At 39.1% G+C, this 20,544-nt stretch overlaps 1 protein-coding gene across 1 annotated transcript in view; it reads left to right on the forward strand.

Annotated features, from left to right (window-relative positions):
* Positions 1-628: 628 nt before the first annotated feature.
* Plaa (phospholipase A2 activating protein) overlaps positions 629-20,544 on the forward strand; it is a 32,839-nt gene continuing 12,923 nt past the window's right edge. Inside the window, exons 1-9 of the mRNA XM_021159280.3 lie at positions 629-987; positions 11,124-11,317; positions 13,828-13,928; positions 14,014-14,134; positions 14,692-14,859; positions 15,183-15,318; positions 17,644-17,813; positions 18,076-18,233; positions 18,944-19,163. Coding sequence (XP_021014939.1) covers positions 839-987; positions 11,124-11,317; positions 13,828-13,928; positions 14,014-14,134; positions 14,692-14,859; positions 15,183-15,318; positions 17,644-17,813; positions 18,076-18,233; positions 18,944-19,163 — 1,417 coding nt within the window. The 5' untranslated portion in view covers positions 629-838. The remainder of the gene's footprint in view (positions 988-11,123; positions 11,318-13,827; positions 13,929-14,013; positions 14,135-14,691; positions 14,860-15,182; positions 15,319-17,643; positions 17,814-18,075; positions 18,234-18,943; positions 19,164-20,544) is intronic.

Consider the following 20,544-nt stretch of genomic DNA (forward strand, 5'->3'; position numbering starts at 1 on the left):
AATTAAAGGCATTTTCTGCTTCACCTTAGACCTTCTGAGCCAAACCTCGGGCAAACAGTGGTCACGTTAAGGAAGAATGTACTTGGTCCATCGTATCTGCAAAATCTGATATTATAGGTAAAGAACATACGGGGTAGCTTGAGGTGAAGGCAAGTTCATTAAAAGTTCCCACTTTGGCTTCAGATTCAGTCATCTTAAATGAAAAAAAAAAATTAACTGATGAAAATCTTGGGAGACTCTCCAGAATCAAGCAGAAAGCGGGCAAACAAATCGTGGCGTAAGGCAAACAAGCAATTTTGCTCTACTACTTAGAGTAGTCAAACGAGCACCTAGATTTAAAACATCCGGATTCAGCGCGCCGGCGAGCCACCCGGGACGCTCGGCATTGTGGGATTTGTAGTTCCTATTTACCCCCACCAACTACTACAGATTTTCGGTTGTTCTCTGAAATGGACCGGGTTCGGACGGGACCCAGACCTCCGGCGCCTACGCAGAATTTCCTGATCTCACCGTCCCTTCTTCGGCCGGCGATCCAGGGCGCAGAAGGCTAGCGGGCCTCGGTCCGTGATGCTCAGGAGCCCGACGCACACACTCTGCGTCACCGCGGGCCGCGGCGGATGATGAATTCCGGCGTGTGTGTTAGGGTTGCTGTGTCACTCAGGCGGCTCGGCGCGCCCCTTCCCCCGCGGTCCTTCCGCACCGGCTGACTGGCTCTTCCGGTCTCCGGCGCCCCTCTCCTGCTGGCTGGTCTCGGGCCGCAGCCTGGCGCACGCCGGCTCGGGCCTGTGGACGAGTCTCGCGCTGTGCCCGGGAGCCGGGCTCCGGATCCACGCTGGCCATGGCTAGCGGCGCCTCCAGATACCGGCTGAGCTGCTCGCTCCCGGGCCACGAACTAGACGTAAGGGGCCTGGTGTGCTGCCTCTACCCGCCGGGAGCCTTTGTGTCTGTGTCCCGGGATCGGACCACCCGCCTCTGGGCTCCAGACAGGTGAGCGCTGCTAGTCCCGCCGCCCACGGGTGGACCTCAGGCTTGCAGACACGTGGGAGGAGTGACCCTCCTTCCCTGCCCTGAATCTCTCCCTCTTCCTGGTGTCCGCGCTGCTCCTGCCTCCCTGCCGAGTCCTGAGCTTTAGCTTTCCGGGCGCTGTCTGTGAAACGGACAAGATTTCGGGGGAATGATTATGGATGGGATTGGAGGACCTGGCTGGCTGTCCTAACTTGACCACTAACGGGCGACTTGACCTTGGACGAGCATCTTAAAACACCTTAAGGGCCTTCAGCTTTGGCAGATAACCCCTTAGGTTTCTTTTAGTCTTTAGTATTTATTGCTGCTTGCGCCCTCCCAGTTTCGGCGCTATGAAAACATCTGGCTTGCCCCTCGGGCTCCGATCTTAGGAGTTGCTCTGTAGTCATCTCTCAGATTTAAATTTTTGAAGACTATAATTCTCAGTTATTGCTTTACAGAGAGTTACACATAGTGTCCTCTCTTGGTTGTCCAAGTTATAGTCTGTTTGGGGAGGAGAGGATGAACCTCCTCTCATGTTAACCTCAAATGTTATCGTTGTGTAGGAATGTTCTGTTTTCTCGAGGAGGAAAAATTATCATTGCTTTGAAGTTCAGCTTCCAATCCCCCCCCCACACACACACACACACTCCACCCCCCCAAAAAAAAAATAACCAAAAAGTTAAAATCCAGCCCAAATCAATATCAGAGGTTGCGTTTAAAGCCCCGATTAGTCGAAAAATTTATGACAGCAAACAGGTTAGTGATTTTGGGAAGGTAAATTGAATTTAGATGATGAGATACATATATGTGTATCTCCTGGGGAGAAAGACATCACTGACAGGAAGACAGGTGCTCTCTGTTTATAGGACTTTCTTATATTCTCTCGTGAGAATATAGAGTTAGACCGGAAAAGATATTAGTAGGAACCTTTTTTTTTTCTTTTTCTTGGAGGTGTTCCTCCTGTGTGTGTGTGTTGAAACTGATATCTCTTATTAGATTGAGTAAGCTGATCTTGAAGGGTGGACTGGGGCAACTTTAAAGTGGAAAAACTGTAGTTGGAGAGCTACGTTCTAGAGCGGCAGAAGACATAGTATGCCGTGAGCGCAGGTCCTGAAGGCTAGCAGAAGCCAGGTTGTAGTGTTTATATGGAAAAACTTTTGAATTGGGGCCTGGAGAGTTGTCTCAGCCGGTAAGAGCACTGACTGCTCTTCCAGAGGTCCTGAGTTCAAATCCCAGCAAACCACAAGGTGGCTCACAACCATCAGTAATGAGATCTGATGCCCTCTTCTGGGCTGTCTGAGGATAGCTACAGTGTAGTTACATATAATAAATAAATAAATCTTTTTAAAAAAAGAATAAAGAAAAGTCTAAAGGCAAAGCATGGAAGTAGATTTGTTTGATGTCTTTTGCAGTGCAGCCAATGGACGTGGTAGAGTAAGAATGTTATAGAGCCAACTGCTGTGTTGAATTGGATATGGCCTCACATAGTCTCTTCCAACTATTCAGAGTCTAACATTCTAAACCACTTAATAAAACTAGGAATAATTATAATTATTGGTGAAAATTGTACCTCTAAAACGTTTAGTCCTTGTTCTCATTAAATAAACTTCAGAAATATTGGGGTATAGCACGTAGCTCACTGCTTGGCCTACATAAGACCCTGAATTCAGTGGCCAACAAATGAAGAAGCTAAGTCCAGTAGAAGCATATATCTATCTAAAAGGATGAAAACATTGGTTTGAGGAGTACCTATTCTAAAGGATGCCTGTTTTAGTAGTTGATGAACCAAGAGTGGTGGGAGAATTTAGGAGGTAAAAGGAGCTGGGTTTTAGGGTGGACTTAACAGCTAGGTTTTTGCCAAAGTCCACTGAAAAAAACAAAAGGTACAGCTTAGCAGAGAAAACGTGGTCTTATGAACTAGACCAGCAGCCTGCTGTGGTTTCACACGGCTTCAGACCTCTCTAAACTGGCATCACACTAAATATGACTCCATTACTCTGTCACAAACTTGTGGGGTGCGAGAGATGAGGTATGACTTCAGCATCTTTGTCTTTGTATTGATTGGCCTCTTGAAAGCCACCCATATTTGGAGATACAATTTAAAATTTATGACCTTACATTTTATCTTTCTTGACTCTGCTAGTACAAAAGTGTCTCCCTCTGGTTAACACTGAGAACCTGGGATCCTAAATCAAGACGGTTCTATGGGGTTAGCTAGGAAAGCCAATTTCTTTTCTCTCCCATCCCAGATTTCCTTTCCTCAGAGGCAATGTTTTTATCTAACTGCTCATTTTGTGTTTTATTCCTATGTCAATGTAAATTGCAATGTTGCAATATTTATGTGTTGATTTTTTTTAAAGGAATTATCTGTTAGTTTCTGCTAGGGAACATTTGAAATTAGTGTTACCTATTTTCTGCCCACCCTCATCTAGTCTGTCTTTTTTTGTATGCTCACCTTTGCTTAGCTTGACTAAATCAGTGTTTATTACTATTTTCCCCCCTCTGGTTTGGGTTTCCATTTACTGAGTTTTTTATGTATTTATCTTTATTTATCTTAATTCTACTTAAAATTCTTTTTTTTTCTTTTTAAGAGAATTACACTCTCTTTCTGCATCTTGTTAAAAATGATTTATTTATTTATTGTATATGAGTTCTATAGTTGTCTTCAGACACACCAGAAAACGGCATCTGATCCCATTACAGGTGATTGTGAGCCACCATGTGGTTGCTGGGAATTGAACTCAGGACCTCTGGAAGAGCAGTCAGTGCTCTTAACCACTGAGCCATCTCTCTAGCCCCCTACTTCAAATTCTTTAAAGTAACATTTAAAAACGTTGGATAATTTAAGGTTTCCTCTTCTGACAATGAAGCTTTCTCCCGTTACTAGAGCGCAGGTAGTCGTGGGTAACTTTACTGTCCCTTTCTTTAGACTGCTGGTGTTGGATTTCTGTTATTTAGACATTAGCTTTCACTTTCTTGGCGTTCTTCATCTGTTGCCTTATAGCAATCCAGACGCTACCTGAATGTAGGTTATCAATAACAAAGGTGCTTGTTTGTTTGACTTGCAAGTTTGAAAACATTTTTTTTCTGTCTTGCTAGAGTAGTGACAATTGTAGTGGTTACACAGTTCTGATCCTGAAGTAATTTTCTATCCAGAATTTGCAACATTGCTCCATTGTTTTATTGATGTTAGGCTGTTCAGAAGTCTAAACCATCCTAGTTTTTTACCTATTCTTCTCCCTCCCCTCTCCCATGTGCACACTTTAAAACTAGTCTGTTTTCATCCATTTTCCTGGATCATTAGTTGGCTTTTTAATTTTGATAACCTCTGCCCAAAACGTTTTCAAATTAACACTTGGTTTCTTTCTCCCTTTCTTTTCTGACTTCTTTCTTAGGAACTTCCTATTCGGGTGTTGAGTTTGTTTTTTCTACACCTCTTTTCTCAGCACCTGTGCTGCTTTCTAGTGGGTCGTGGTTGCAGTGACTTCCCGTGTCTCTAGGGTTGCAATGAGTACTGGTTTAATTTTTAAGTTCTTTTGTTCTTGGTGGTCTGCTTCCTCCAGAGTTGTGTTTTCCCACACTGCTCTTGGAATGTTGGAAGTTCTCCCTGGATGCCTGTTATTTATTATGTGCTCAGTTCCAAGGAGGAAGATCTGAAAACCTTCTGGGAAGCTGTGCTCTTGGGTGGGGATTGCTGGCTGAAACCTTTACTAAAGTAGCACTATCAGGGAAGCTATTTTACTGTGTTGATCTGCCAACTGGCTACCAGCCTGACCTCAGGTGTTTTGTTTTTTTTATGATCTTGGACTGTGATGTAAATGTACTTACACTCTAAGATTCAATGATTCCTGTGTGTCTCTGCTGCACTGCCTCCCTCTCCTCCTCAAGACTTTTTCTAAAGTAAAAGTTTCAGATATTCGAGGGGTAGAAGAGGGCCGCTGTCTCCCTGCTCTGCCTCTGTCTCCCCCACCAATGCTTCTTAAGTATTTTGTCATTGACTTATGAATTACTTAATACCTTGTAAAATATTGTGGTGGAACTTGGGAAGATATAAAGAAGAAAATGAGACAAATTGTGGAACTAAGAACCTAATAGATCACTGTAAATAACCTAAATAAACAGCTATGCTGGGGCCTGCTGAAGTATGCACATATGTTACATGATGCAGATTGTGATGCTGGGAGTAACACTCATGGCCAGAGAGTGGGTCCTGTGAGCTAAGCTTGGACTGCCTCATACCACTGCTTCAGAAACAAACAGAAACGGAGTCTTCGTTGTTTTCTGTGCCCTCTCTTCTGCCCCAGAGACATTTTAGAAAATGTTTTATCTTAAATTTCTCCAAGCTTATTAATAAAATAATTTGAAATCACATTTTAAAAATCCCATTAAAATAGATAAACTAAAATTACCTACTACCAAATAGCCTTAAAAGAATTTTCTCTATGATAACTTCTGACTGGTTCTAAAGTCTTTCTTACAAAGGTCTGGTTTTTTTGGTGCTATTTTAAGAGATTCACTGAACAGATAGCCCTCTTATCCACTCTTCTCTGTAGCTCAGCTTGTCCTTGAACCTTTGATCTTACTGCCTTAGCCTCAACATATTCCACACAACCCATTTTTTAAAAAAGAGTTCTGTGCAGAGACACCATGATCAAGGCAACTTATAAACTACAATAAAGCATTTAATTCGGGGCTTGCTTACACTTCATGAACCTTATGGTGAGGAGCACAGCTGAAGGCAGGCAAGCATGACACTGGAGCTCAGAGCTCACATTTGATTTCCGAGTTGCAGTCAGAGAGCAAGATTGGCACAAGCTGGGATGGTGAGATGGCTCAGCTGGTAAGAGCACTGACTGCTGAGGTCCTGAGTTCAAATCCCAGTTGTTTTTTGAGCCATGTCTTCTGCCCCAGAGACATTTTAGAAAATGTTTTATCTTAAATTTACATGGTTGCTCACAACCACCCATAATGAGATCTGACGCCCTCTTCTGGTGCATTTAAAGACAGCTACAGCGTACTTATGCATAATAATAAATAAATCTTTGGACCTGTGCAAGCGGAGTTGACCTGAGTGAGTAGGGCGACCAGAGAAACTGGAGCAAGTAGAGGTCCTAAAAATTAAATTCCCAACAACCATATGAAGGCTCACAACCATCTGTTCATGTACTCACATACATAAAAATAAATAAATAAGTAAATCTTAAAAAAAATAAAAGATTGACATAAGCTTGGCTTTTGAAACCTCGAAGGCCACCCTCAATGGCATAGCTCTTTCAATAAGTCCATACCTACTCTTAACAAGGCCGCACCTCTTAATCTTTCCCAACTAGTTCTACTAACTGGGAGCCATATATAAAAATAATATAAGCAATTCTCATTCAAACCACCACAGCACGTTTGTCTCCATGCTTTTGCAGACACCCAAGGATGGCTTTGAGTGTTGTGTCCAGGCTAGGCTGGCAGTCAGGCTCCAGGGATTCTCTTGTGCCCACCTCCCTCTGGGCAGCACTGACTTTACAGTTGCTCACAGAGATGACTGATTACTTATATCAGTCCAAGGGATCCAAGCTCAGGTCCTTATGCATGTGTGGAATGTGAGCTTACCAACTAAGCCGTTGATATCCCTGCCCAATTTCTAATAAACGACAACAGAATTGACCCTCGAGTATTTTTAGGTGTATAGTTTGGTGGTGTTTACTACAGTCATAACATTGAACCACCTTTAGCAGCAGCATCTTCATAATCTGTTCTTGGAAAACTGAAACTATATACCCATTAAAGTAGTGGTTAGCTCCTGGCAACTACCATTCTGTATGTCTTCAAGATTTTGACTAAGTAACTTGTACTTCATATAAGTGGACTCTACCGTATTCACTTTATAACTGGCCAGTTTCATTTAGCATAATGTCTTCAAAGGGTCATATGGTGGCATGTGTCAGAATTTTTACATACAAGTGAGACTGGTGAGTGTAGACAGCACATACTTAGATCATATGTTTAGGCAATCTGTCGATCTGTCTTTTGATCAGAGCACTTAATCCATTGACATTTAAAGTGACATAAAATTCCCCTTTCGGGCTGAATACAATTCTATTTTTGCTTAAACATTTTTTTTTTCTGATTGATTCATCTATGGTGGACATTGGATGGTTTAGCTATTGTAAATTGCTATATGATAATTTTTGCTTAAGGAGCTCTTTGAGACTGTTTTTATCCTATTGCACATATAATCAGAAATGGAATTGCTAGATCATATGGTGATTGTGTTTTAATTTTCTGATTAGAAGAATTGCCTTGCCTTTCATAATGTTTTGTTCTTGAATAGAATATACTGTTATTTCTAGTTGACTTACTGTGCAAGCTGTTTTCTTTATTTTATTTTATTTTATTTTCTAATTTGGCTTTGCTGGAGATTGGACCCCCAGCCTTACCTGGGCAGAAAGTGTTCTGCTGCTGAACTGTACCCCAGACCCTTGGCTTATTCTCTATGTTGTCATCCTGTTATTGGGTGGGATATTGAGGACGCAACTGTGACAATGCAACTCAGCCAGTCAGTTGTCACTTGCTGCATTTTGATGATCATTTAGATACATAACTGTATATTTATTGAATATTATTGCTGTATTTATTCTTTTTTGGTTTTAATTTCTTGGTACAAAGTTTTGCCATGTAACCTAGAGTGACCTAGCCTGCAATTTGCTGGAATCACAGGCATATGTCAGCATACCTGGCATGAAATTTTATTAATATGTAATAATATATTTGACTTGATACCTGTTTTTAACTAAAGATGTTTGGTTTAATATTTATATAGCTCCCCCTTGCTCTTTTTTGTTTACTGTTTACATGCAATATGTGTTTTCCAGTGTGTTTGTGTTTGGGGAGCTAACTGAAACTCTTGTGCGTAGACAGCACATACTCAGATCATGTTTTTAGGCATTCTGCCAATCTGTCTTCTGATTAGATCATTTATTCCATTGACATTTAAAGTGAATGCATTTTATTATTTTCTATATTAGCTTAGTTGATTTTGGGGAGTATCTGAAACTGTGTGTGAGAGTGTGTGTGTGTGTGTGTGTGTGTGTGTGTGTGTGTGTGTGTACAGCTAGTAGGAACTAATTCTCTCCTAACAGCTCTTGGGTGCAAGTCATTGAAGGCTGGCCTCAAGGTGGAGATTCTGCCTTGATTTCCCAAGTGCTAAGATTATAGATAGGTCTGTACCTTTAGCACAGATGAGGACTGTTGTTTCTTTGCCTGACTGAATTCATTTCATATGGAAAACACATACTTCTTGGAGGGCAAGTTTGATAGTATGAAATGCACTTGCTTTTGTTATCTGGAAATGTCTTCATTTACCTCCTTTTTGAACAGCAGTTGAACAAAACATAGCACTATTTGTTGATGGGTAGGTTTTGTTTGGTGTGTGTATGTCTCTGTGTTTGTGCACGTGTGCAAGTGTTTGCACTTTGAATACATTGGCCTAGTGTCACATGCCTCAGAAATTATTTGTATAGGTACACAGAGGCACGCCTTCAAAGGGTTTGTTGTTGCTTTTGTTTTGTCTTTAATGGGAAATTTACCTGGTGTCATTTTGTGAATAAGGTTTGTGTGTATGTAGAGGGGAGAGGTGGATATTGATGGTTTCCTCAATCGCTGTCCACAGTTTTTTGAGACAATGTATTCCACCGAGTCTGGAGCTCATCTATTTAGTTTAGCTGGCCAGTTGAGCTCTAGGGATCTGCCTGTTTTAGCTTCTCTATTGCTGAGGTTACAGACCTGGGCCACAGCCTGACTTTACATGAATGCTGAGGCTCCAGACTTGGTGGACTCAGTGCTGGTTGCACAGCAGATCCTTTATCACTTTATCAGCTGAACCGTTTCTCTGTTTCCAAGCCTGGTATCTTACAATTCCCACCCCCACCTCTTACATTTTTATTACATTTTATTTATTATGTGTATATGGGAAGATACAATTTCCACAGTATTCTGTGGAGGTCTGAGAACAACTTGCAACAGTAAGTACTTTCTACCTTGTGGGCCTGTATGATTGAACTCATGTTTTTAGGCATTCTGCCAATCTGTCTTCTGGTTAGAAGCACCAATACTTACTGAACTGTCTGTAGGATGCCTCTTTTAGATTTTTTTTTTTGACTAGTGGGCCTGCCATTTGGCTTTTTGGTCTTTTTCAAAAACCACTTCTAGTGATATATTTTGCTCCTTTGAGTAAGCCAGAGTTTGTTAATGGTTTGTAGTCCCATGTCTCTGTGTCAAATCCCAGCCCAATGTGTATACTTGATGTGTACACTTAGATCTTTTCTCACTTGCGTTTCCCCTCATCATGCACATTCAGTTGTAACATCCCTGTATATGCAATCGGCTTTTGAATATCCTTGTTTTAAGGCAGTTTGTATTTTGAGACAGCCTCTACCTGTGTAGCCAAAGCTTACTTAGTTCAAAGTCCTCTGAGTGTTGGTATTGCAGACATATACTTCCACACCTGACAACTAATATCTTGGGTTTTATTACTTACTGGCTCTCAAAAATAGGTAACGAGTATGCTAACGGGGCAAAATGGTCAGTCCTTTAAATTTCTTATAAACCACCACTTGGAGAGGCAGTTGGTATGAACAGGGCAGACAGGAAGTTTCAACAATGGCCATCTATTTTTGAATAGCAAACAATGATCAGAGAACTGATCTCTGCTGTGTGGAGAACAGGATGATTTATGCACACTTTGACTTCTGCTTCTGTGTTCAGCCAGTCTACTATATGTGGAGGATCACCCACCATAGAGTTAGACACTGACAGATCAGTAGCTACTGTTCCTATTGCTAAAATTGAGTAAAATTAGCTTCAGTAGGCTGGATATGTGGTGTGCATAGGCTCTGGGTTTGACTTCCAGTGCATTTGCTGTCTAAATGGGGAGAAACATTCCTGGTTCTTCCTATCAGCTAGCATTTTCATGGGGACCTCTGTAGTTTTTGCCCTTTTGGGGAGAGGGAGAGGACTGATCGGTACATTGTTTCTCCTCTAAACCTGCTGTCAGTGTAGAAATCATTTTTCCACGGGTCTCCTAGGCCTTTACTACTTCTTCACAGCTGGTCTGACAGTATTGAAAAGTGTATTTTTGTTTGTTTGTTTTTACCTTCATCCTCCCTGCAGTGCTTTTTTATTTATTGTGAGGACACTGTAGCTGTCTTCAGACACTCCAGAACAGGGCATCAGATGTCATTACAGATGTTGTGAGCCATCATGTGGTTGCTGGGATTTGAACTCAGGACCTTTGGAAGAACAGTCAGTGCTCTTAACTGCTGAGCCATCTCTCCAGCCCCCTGTAGTGCTTTTATTGAACCATGAACTTTGTTACAGTTAGATGACTAGTTAATGTGCTTTTGTCCAGGAGTTTAATCTTGTTATGTGCACTTGCCTTAGCTGTTGCACGTAGTTTGTAAACTCTTTTATTGCTAGAGACATACCTGTACGAGCCTCTTAGTTACTAGCTTATTTTCTACATAGTATATGGTATCATTGTTTGATTTACCTAGGCGGGGATGCTAAAAGATTGATGTATGTGAGAAGTGGGTAATCTAAGGCACTTATTAATGTATTGTGCTCCCCCAAATAGTACATTGGTTTCTCGTTTTTATTGTATACTAAAAATGATTCATTTTTAGTTGTCCAGATGTATTTATTATACTATACTAAAGGGTAGTAAGGTAGTAGTTCATTTACTTTACCGACAGTAGATTTCATTATCTTAATTTTTGTTTCAGTTCCCCAAAGATTTCTTAGAGCAGCAATACCTGATGAGTAGAAAGGTGATGGGGGCATGAGAAAAGGGCACTTGTAGTATTCATCCCCTGCCCTTTGCTTTCTTGTTTTTCCTGCTAATCAGTGTACTCGTACTGAGAACTCACATCAGATTTTTCCCAATCTGATATATACTCCCTTACTCATGCAACATAGCTATTTAATGTTTGATTAAAAACAGTATGTTCTTTGAATGGTGTATTACTACTCGACCTGTGTACTGAGTAGTAATGGATGTCTTTTATGTTTGATGTCTTAGGGTAAGCCAGGGGCCAAGTGTGTTTGTATTAATGATCCTCTCTTTCCAGTCCTAACAGGGGCTTTACAGAAATGCACTGTATGAGCGGCCACTCTAATTTTGTGTCTTGTGTGTGTATCATACCCTCAAGTGACATATATCCTCATGGACTGATTGCCACTGGAGGAAATGACCACAATATTTGCATTTTCTCGCTGGACAGTCCAATGCCACTTTATATTTTAAAGGGTCACAAAGATACTGGTAAGTATAACATGATGGTATTTTTGTATTTGAAGAAGTTTCACTACTTTGAATTACAATCCATGTATTTTTCTTCCTTATATTTTTAGCTATGTTTGTTAGTGGAAACCTTTTTGGACCATCTGGGGTCTGTAAATTTTTCGTTATAAATTTACTTGCAGATTTAGAGACTGGTATATTCAAGTAGTTATTCTTTTTTGTTCTGGGTTCAGATAGCTTTGGGGATCTGATATTATTAATGGGAAAATACTTCAAAAATATCACAGCTCTTTCTTATAAAATGATGTGCTAAATCAGTGTGGCCATGCATACCTATTTTTATTTTAAGATTTATTTGTATTACTTTTAACTATGTATGAATGTCTGTGTGGGTATATACACCTATGCTCAGGTGCCCAGGGAGATCAGAGACAACACTGGAGCTATATGTTGTCATCAGCCACTAGATACGGTCTGGGAGCCGAACTCAGGATTCCTAGAAAAGCAGTTTGCACTCTTAATAATGGAGGCGTCTCACAGCCTCCTATACTTTGTAAATTATGTGTAGAAGTTTGGAACATGATTTATAAACACTTAACATTAATTCCTGTACAGAGTAAAGATGTTTGTGTATATGTAATATTTTAAATACAGAATGATACAAATTTTAAAGTTTTTTTTTTTAATTTTGGAAAGTTTTAAATGTATACAAATTATAGACTTGGTATTTTCGAGTGAGTTCTAAATAAATATGTGTACTATTTACAACAGTAAATAGTATAAAAAGTCCCCCATGAGTTTATATAGCTTCTGCTTTAAGGATTATCAGTGTCTTTTATTATTTAATTTTCTTACCCTACCATGGTATTATTTTAAAATGAAATTCTTGATTTTTTTTTTCTGTACTTCAATATGTAGCTTCGCAAACTTTTTCTTTAAAGTGTTAGTTATTAAATGCTTTAGACTTTTTAGACTATAAAGCTGTTATAACTCCTCAATTCACACAAAAGCATAAATCAAAATGTCTGTTTTTCAGTAATTCTCTAGGGCTTCTCACATGATAGGTAAGTGTTCAGCACTGATGCATCTTAATTGCACAAGGTACTCTTGGACTCATGGTATATATAGTATAGGAAGGCCTTTAACTTGTCATCTTCTTGCATTAGCCTCCTGGGTAGCTGGGATTCTAGGCTTATGCCACCAGGTCCAACAAATAATCTTTCTTTATGGACACTTGAAATGTTTATTTCATGTAGCTTTTACATGTCAACAAAGGTAGTTGTCACTTAAGGTAAAATTGTTTGGCTTTTGTGGGTTGTGAAAAAACAAGTGGTTTGTGTGCATTAATTTGCTGATTTTTTTCCCCCACTAAACAATGAATGGCTCTGGGGGCAGGGAGGGAAAGCTTTGGGTGTTATTCCTCGACTGCTGTCCACCTCCCCCAATCTTCCTTTTGGGCCAAGTGTGACATCCTTTAGTCCTATCACTTTTGAGGTAGAGATAGTTTGGGGCTAGCCAGGGCTAATAACTACATAAAATTATTTTAGTAGTATATTTGGCAGATGTATGTCACAGCACATGCAAGGTCAGAGGATAACACTTGGGAGTCAGTTCTCTTCCTCCTTCTTAGGAGATCCAGTGATGGAACTAATATTGTCAGGCCTGTGCACAAATGTCTCTTCTCATAGAGCCCTCTATCCACACTCACCTTTTTAGTTTTGAGAAAAGGACTCTCAGTAGCCTGATGCTTGCCAAGTTACCTAAGCTGCCTGGCCAGATAGATAGCCTGTGGAATTTGCCAGTTTTCACTAGCACTGGAATTATAAGCATGTACCACTCTTAGCCCCTTGGCATTTTTGTATGCAGCTTGAACTTAGTCCTTTGTGCTTCTTTGTAAGGGAAACACTTTACCATCTGGCCCTTCTCCCTAGCCCCAACTTTTATTTTTTTTAACCTAATAGGAGGAAATAACCATATTATCATAATTATACTTAAACAAACAAAAAATTCTTACTATCAACTATCTAATGAGTAGTTAGAGTTGCTGAGCTGACTCAACATCTTTTTTATGCTTTGAATTCTGACCCTCGCAAGGTCCATTTGCTAGTTCTTACCTGACACCCATGAAGGTTGGGTAGCTCACAACTGCCTGTAACTCCAGTTCCCAGGGTATCTAATGCCTTTTTCTTGTCTCTACAGGCACCTGCGCACATGTGGCATACACTCATACACAGGCATATACATATAAATGAAAATAAGAATAAATTAAAAACAAAACTATCTCAGAACACTTGGACTTTTATGGCCACACGGCTTATAAATGGCTCAGCTAGGCCTTGTCCCTAGACATTCTGGCACCAAAGCTTGTAATCTTGATCTCCATGTTCTCTTGCAGTTCCACTAAATAGAACTTTATTGGCTAAAAAAACCATCACTTCACAGATTTACTTAAATATTTTAATACTTCAAAAGATTGCCAGTTGAACATTTGTTCACATAAAAATGTACTAACTAATCATTTTCCCCCTTAGTTTGTAGTCTTTCTTCTGGAAAATTTGGGACATTACTTAGTGGCTCATGGGACACCACTGCTAAAGTCTGGCTGAATGACAAATGCATGATGACATTACAGGTATTGTTTTTGTGTGAATATTTTAGATAAAAAATGAAAATGAAGGTTCTGTGACATCTTAAGTTGATACCCATTTTCCTTACAGGGTCATACAGCCGCAGTATGGGCAGTAAAGATTTTACCTGAACAGGGCTTAATGCTAACTGGATCAGCAGACAAGACAATTAAACTATGGAAGGCTGGAAGATGTGAGAGGACTTTTTTAGGTAATGTCGGGGTTAACAGCTTTTGTAATACATAATATACTTCTTACCTGCTCAATTGTTTACTCGAAAGTTTAGAAGCTGAAAAGTGATAATTTTAAAAATTCAGTATAATTGAGGCCATTTGGGTGAGTCTGATTTTGTGTATGTTGTAATGTGTGTAACTTCCTAAGACTGGAGATTAAAAAATTAGTATATTGCTAAATGGTCTAGTTACCACACCACTTTCTACAGGAGAAAATAAATTTCTATAACTTTTTTTTTTAATGTATTTATTTATTATATGTAAGTACTCTGTAGCTGTCCTCAGACGCACAGGAAGAGAGCGTCAGACCTCATTTCGGGTGGTTGTGAGCCACCATGTGGTTGCTGGGATTTGAACTCTAGGCCTTTGGAAAAGCAGTCGGGTGCTCTTACCCACTGAGCCATCTCGCCAGCCCATCTATAACTTTTAAACTTGGATTTTACTGCTTTCTTACAAGTTTTATGGTGTTAATAAGCTGCATAGTACAGTCAACCAAGTGGTACATTTGTTGATTTGTATTCTTTTTAAAATCTAGGGCATGAAGACTGTGTAAGAGGCTTGGCAATCTTGAGTGAGACAGAATTTCTTTCCTGTGCAAACGATGCTAGTATTAGAAGGTGGCAGATCACTGGCGAGTGTCTGGAAGTATACTTTGGACATACAAATTATATTTATAGCATATCTGTCTTTCCAAACTCCAGAGGTAAGATTACCTTAACTTCTGTATTTACATTTGTGCTGTTAAATTCCATTTTTCAGAAATTCTTTTACTACCTTCATATTAGTTCAGAGTAGATTGCTGTATTATTAAAAAGGCTCTTGAGTGATTGAGGAAAGACTTTGTATAATTAATTGGTCCAAAGAATAGAGTGTATAATGTGAAATGAAAAAAACATGATTTTGAAGTTGTAATAAGTTACAAAATCTAAAATTAATTTTAAATTAGTATACATATGAAGAAAGACATTGTTTATGAGCATACTCAATTTTATCTAAACAAATTCATTTCATTTTCATGAATTTTAGATTTTGTGACAACTGCAGAAGACAGATCTCTAAGAATATGGAAACATGGTGAATGCGCCCAAACGATCCGACTTCCAGCTCAGTCTATATGGTGCTGCTGCGTACTGGACAATGGTGACATTGTGGTTGGTGCGAGGTATTTATATTCTAGTCAGTCAATACATTTTCTGTGTCTAGGTGGTTGGTAGGTACTTAAGCATTGGAGGATTGCTTGCACATTTTTGTTATCAAGTAAAACAGCAGTAATAAGAACTTTCCAAGTATTGATGCTTACTTTGTGGTATAGTATTATAAATTATATAGTGAAACCACTGAATACCAAAGAAATTAGAAAAAATAGAGATCTCTATGGAGAAACTTTCTGGAGAAGTTAAATTGGATTTTCAAAGTTGAATAATGGACATTAGAATTCTGATAAATAATAATATAGTAAGTTCCCATTAGAAGTGAATGTTCTGTGTTTAGATTAGGGAAGTACTGGATTAAGGTTGGAGGATAGCAAAAGGTGGACTTACCTGTGGCTAAGATTCAAGCTAGGTCCTTTTTACATTTGTTGCTTAGTGTTAAAGGATTGTAGCTCTTGACCAAGATGTGATCAGATTTAAGTGGGATATATAACTTTTGCAGATTGAGTTCAACTAGAGGTAACACTGACCTCACAACACTAATGGATAAAAGGATGAAAGAATTAGGAGAAAAACAAGAAAAGGACAAAGCTTAAAACAATAGTTTGTGGTAATCCTCATTAATAAACAATAGAAAAATGGGAGAATTAAATTGGTCTTAGTGTCATAAAGAAGGTAATACTTTGACTTAAGACTTAACTGAAGCCAGGCGTGGTGGTGCACGCCTTTAATCCCAGCACTCGGGGGGGGGGGGGGGAGGTAGAGGCAGGCCGATTTCTGAGTTCGAGACCAGCCTGGTCTACAGAGTGAGTTCCAGGACAGCCAGGGCTACACAGAGAAACCCTGTCTTGAAAAACCAAAAGAAAAAAAAAAAAAGACTTATTGAATCTGAGTAGTATCTTGCCACACTGCCAGTGGGTCCTGAGTAGTCAGTTTGAATCTAGTATAAGAATGATAATGAAGATTTACACAAAACTTTCTCTGAGTAGACAAATATAGAAGAGAGACGGAAGACTAGCAACTGAATTTTGTGAAATACTCCGAATATAGAAAGGTCAGTAGGTTAAAACACACATACAGGATTCTAGATGTCAGAAATGGAGGAGATGGAAAAGAGGCCTGAGGGAGCTTTCTGTCAGTGTCATAAAATGCTGAGTGGTCCGAGAATGGAAAGGTAGAAAAGCAATGGCTTCATTTTGAAAGATGGCACTGCCTGTTATTGCTGTTATATTTTAGTAGAAAATTCTACAGCAAAATAAAGGAAATAAAGGAGTATTTGATCTAGGAAGAGATTGGGAACAGAAGAGAAAGGTGGACAGCTCTGAGTGCCGAAGGTTTGGTAGACCTCTGATTTATGGTTGTGGCAGGGATTCATTTGTCAACATAGGTATATTTCACATGAAGCTTGGTAACCATCAAAGAAATATGAGCCAACTGAGAAAGTGAACAGGATATTAGTAGAAAGTTGGGAAATAAGGTATTCTGTAGACTTCATTAGAATTAATGCAATTTAAATGAGCTAGCGTGACTCCCTCACTTTAAAATCAGAATTGAGAAATGTAGTCATAAGATTAGAATATTTTCTTGGGAATATAGGTTGAGGACTATATTTAGGTAATTATGGAGCTATATTTGAGGATATTTGAGCATATTGAACATAAGACTAGGTTGGGTCTTTGAACCAATTTTGTAAAACAAACTGGCCCAATAACCCGTTTTTGTTGTTTTTTGATTGCTTGTTTTAGTTTTGTGTTTTCAAGATAGGGTCTTACTGTGAAACTTAGGCTCATTGTACATTCCCCAATGCCCAGCCAACTCTTTTTGATAGTGTATGTTGACTATGTGGTAGTGATTTCAAAAAGTAAATGCTGTATTTCTAAATTATTGCAGTAAATACTTAATATAGAATTGAAAATTGTGCTGGACACAGTGACCCCTGTAATGTCAGCGCTTGAGAGGCTGAGGTGGGGAAACAAGTTTAAGGCTGGCCATGGCTATGTACCAATACCTGTCTGGGAAAAAACAAATGCTAGGAGACAGCTCAGTGGAGGGGCACAGGCTAATGGACACAAGGCTCTGGTGTGTTTACTCACTGGCAGTTCTTTTAAAAAAATTGAAAATTGTGTTTTAATGTCTTTCTCCTTTGCCTGCAACTTTTTTAAATAGCTGAAAAGTAATATATGTCAGCTATACTACTACATAGTCAGCTTACTTCTCCACAATACATAGTGATATTTTTTCATATTCATGCAGACAGATAAATTATTGCTTTATTCACATGAGAGAATGTTAATAAACTGTGGCAATGACTTAAAATGTGCCTGCTTTTCTCGTAGTGATGGTATCATTAGGGTGTTTACAGAGTCAGAGGAGCGGACAGCAAGTGCTGAGGAAATCAAGGCTTTTGAGAGAGAGCTCTCTCAGGCAACTATCGATTCCAAAACTGGTGACTTGGGGGATATTAATGCGGAGCAGCTTCCTGGGAGGGAACATCTCAGTGAACCAGGTAACTATTTATAACAATGAAATCATAGCTAAGAATGCTACCACATAGCCTTTTGGAATATCAGGAGTGCTAAGGGGAGTGACGTTCCATGTGTTCTAAATGCCAGGTACTGATACTTGAGGATTAGTCCTGTCACACATAACTGACAAGACAAGGTTTTTAAACTTGGAAGCATCCATAAAAAACATGTTAAAATTTGTCTAAGTGTTTTTGCATTTTACTCTTCTAGTTGACCTTTGACTCTTACAATATTTGTTTTAAGGTACTAGAGAAGGACAGACTCGTCTAATCAGAGATGGAGAGAGAGTTGAAGCCTATCAGTGGAGTGTTAGTGACGGGAGGTGGATAAAAATTGGTGATGTTGTTGGCTCATCTGGTGCTAATCAGCAAACATCTGGAAAGGTTTTATATGAAGGGAAAGTATGTCAATTTCTGCTTTCTAATTATTATTTTAAACTATATACAAAATTAGAAGTTTTCTCTGCTAATAATTCTCTTTGGTATTTTGACATTTAAAAATAAATTGTAAAAATCTTTTATCCTAAAATAGATTTAAAATATATATCAAGATATATATAATTAAAGCATTTTAAATATCCGTATAAAATCTTTCTATGTAAAGGAAGCTACATGTGACAAATTAGCCATTATCTGTCTTTTAGAATTTCCCATACAAAACTGTTTCCAGCCATTTTTGGATTGGAAGTTTCTTCCATTTCATGCTTAATGCCTGTCTCTGCTAAACTTGGGAAGTCATGAGAGACACTGCAGGACTGTGCTTATAATGCCAGTATGTCATGGTTACTGGGGCACCCTAACAGCTGATCATTTTAACCATAAGATCAACCATTTGGGAATCATCTTTTGGACCTAGTATTAATAAATAGTTACAGTCCAGTCCCACCTCAGCCATCACCTGCCCCATTCATAATGAAACAACTAATTTTGCAGCACATGCACACTTTGGTTCCTTATCTGCCAAAAAGAAAACTTTATCATTGCATTGTAGAGAAAAGTTTTAAATCTAAATGGTTAGAATAAAAAGACCGCATACCATCTATATTATGCTATATATATCTTCAACATATTCGAACAGGTAAATTATCTTTGATTTTCTGTTTCCATTGCAGGAATTTGATTATGTTTTCTCAATTGATGTGAATGAAGGTGGACCATCATATAAATTACCATATAATGTCAGTGATGATCCCTGGCTAGTTGCATACAACTTCTTGCAGAAAAATGATTTGAATCCCATGTTTCTGGATCAGGTGGCTAAATTTATTATTGATAACACAAAAGGTCAAACACTGGGACTTGGGAATACCAGTTTTTCAGATCCGTTTACAGGTGAGTTTAGTCTTATATACTAAAATTAGTATTGGGGATTGTGTATGTGGTATTTGTTTTAGTGGAGATATTAATCAGTGTCATGTATGTACAAATCTGTACTCTTACTACTGAGCTACAACCCAGCCCTTGCCAATCTTTCTCATCGTCTAATGATTATGTTATGTTTTTAAATAAAAACTAGGATAGACAGAGTTTTACTTCATATTCTAATTAGTAAGCCTCAATGTATACACCAAGTTTATATTTTACAGAAACAATTACAATACTCTCTGCCCAGAGAGATGGGTCGGTGGTTAAGCACATTCACTATTCTTCCAGAGGACCTGGGTTTAATTCCTGGCACCTACATTGTGGCTCACAACCATCTGCTACTCCAGTGCCAGGGGGCCTGGTGCCCTCTTCTAACCTCCTTGGGCACCAGCATGCATGTGGTATATAGATATACTTACAGACAAAACACCCATACACATAAAATAAAATTAAAAAATTAAATTACTGTCTTTTGAAATACAGCTTTGTGGGGCTAGAAAGATGGGTAAGTGGTTAGGAATGTTTGATGCTTTTTAGAGGACTTGAGTTTGGTTCCCAGCATATCAGGAGGCTCACAGCTGCCTATAACTCCAGTTCTAAAGAATCTTAATGCTGTCTTTTGAACTCTGCAGGCACAGTACACATGTACATACCATCATTACACATAGGTACATACATAATTAACAATAAATTCATATAGATATATATGGTCTAGACAGATGGCTCAGTGATTAAGCACTCTTGCAGTGCCTAGCTTCAGTTCCCAGTACCCACAAAGTGGCTTACTACCATCTGTAGCTGCAGTTCCAGGGATTCAGTTCCCAGTACCCACAAAGTGGCTTACTACCATCTGTAGCTGCAGTTCCAGGGATTCAGTTCCCAGTACCCACAAAGTGGCTTACTACCATCTGTAGCTGCAGTTCCAGGGATTCAGTTCTCTCTTCTGATATCTACAAGTATTTTGATGTCCATAGGTATAGGGCACACATAAAGTATACATACATAACATACAAAGCACTCATACATATAGAATAACAAGAAAAGAATATCTAAATTTTTTTTAGATATATAAAAATAACCTCCCAATAAATTAAATAAAATCAATGAGTTTTTAATGTTTATTTTGTACACATTTTGTGGACATGCATAGGACGTATGGAGGTCAGGAGACAACCTTCAGGGGTTGCTTCTCTCCCACTATGTAGTTCCAGAGGATCAAACATGGGTTACTAAGCTTGCTAGCAAGGTGCTGCTACTCTGAGCCATCTCACCAGTGCTGTTTTTTAAAGAATGTGTATCATGGTTGTCTTTGTTACTTTCTTCTTGCTCTGATAAGATGCTGTGACCA

Source organism: Mus caroli, unplaced genomic scaffold (genome assembly GCF_978045245.1).
Source record: "Mus caroli unplaced genomic scaffold, Mus_caroli_1 scaffold_6, whole genome shotgun sequence".
NCBI classification, from domain to species: domain Eukaryota; kingdom Metazoa; phylum Chordata; class Mammalia; order Rodentia; family Muridae; genus Mus; species Mus caroli.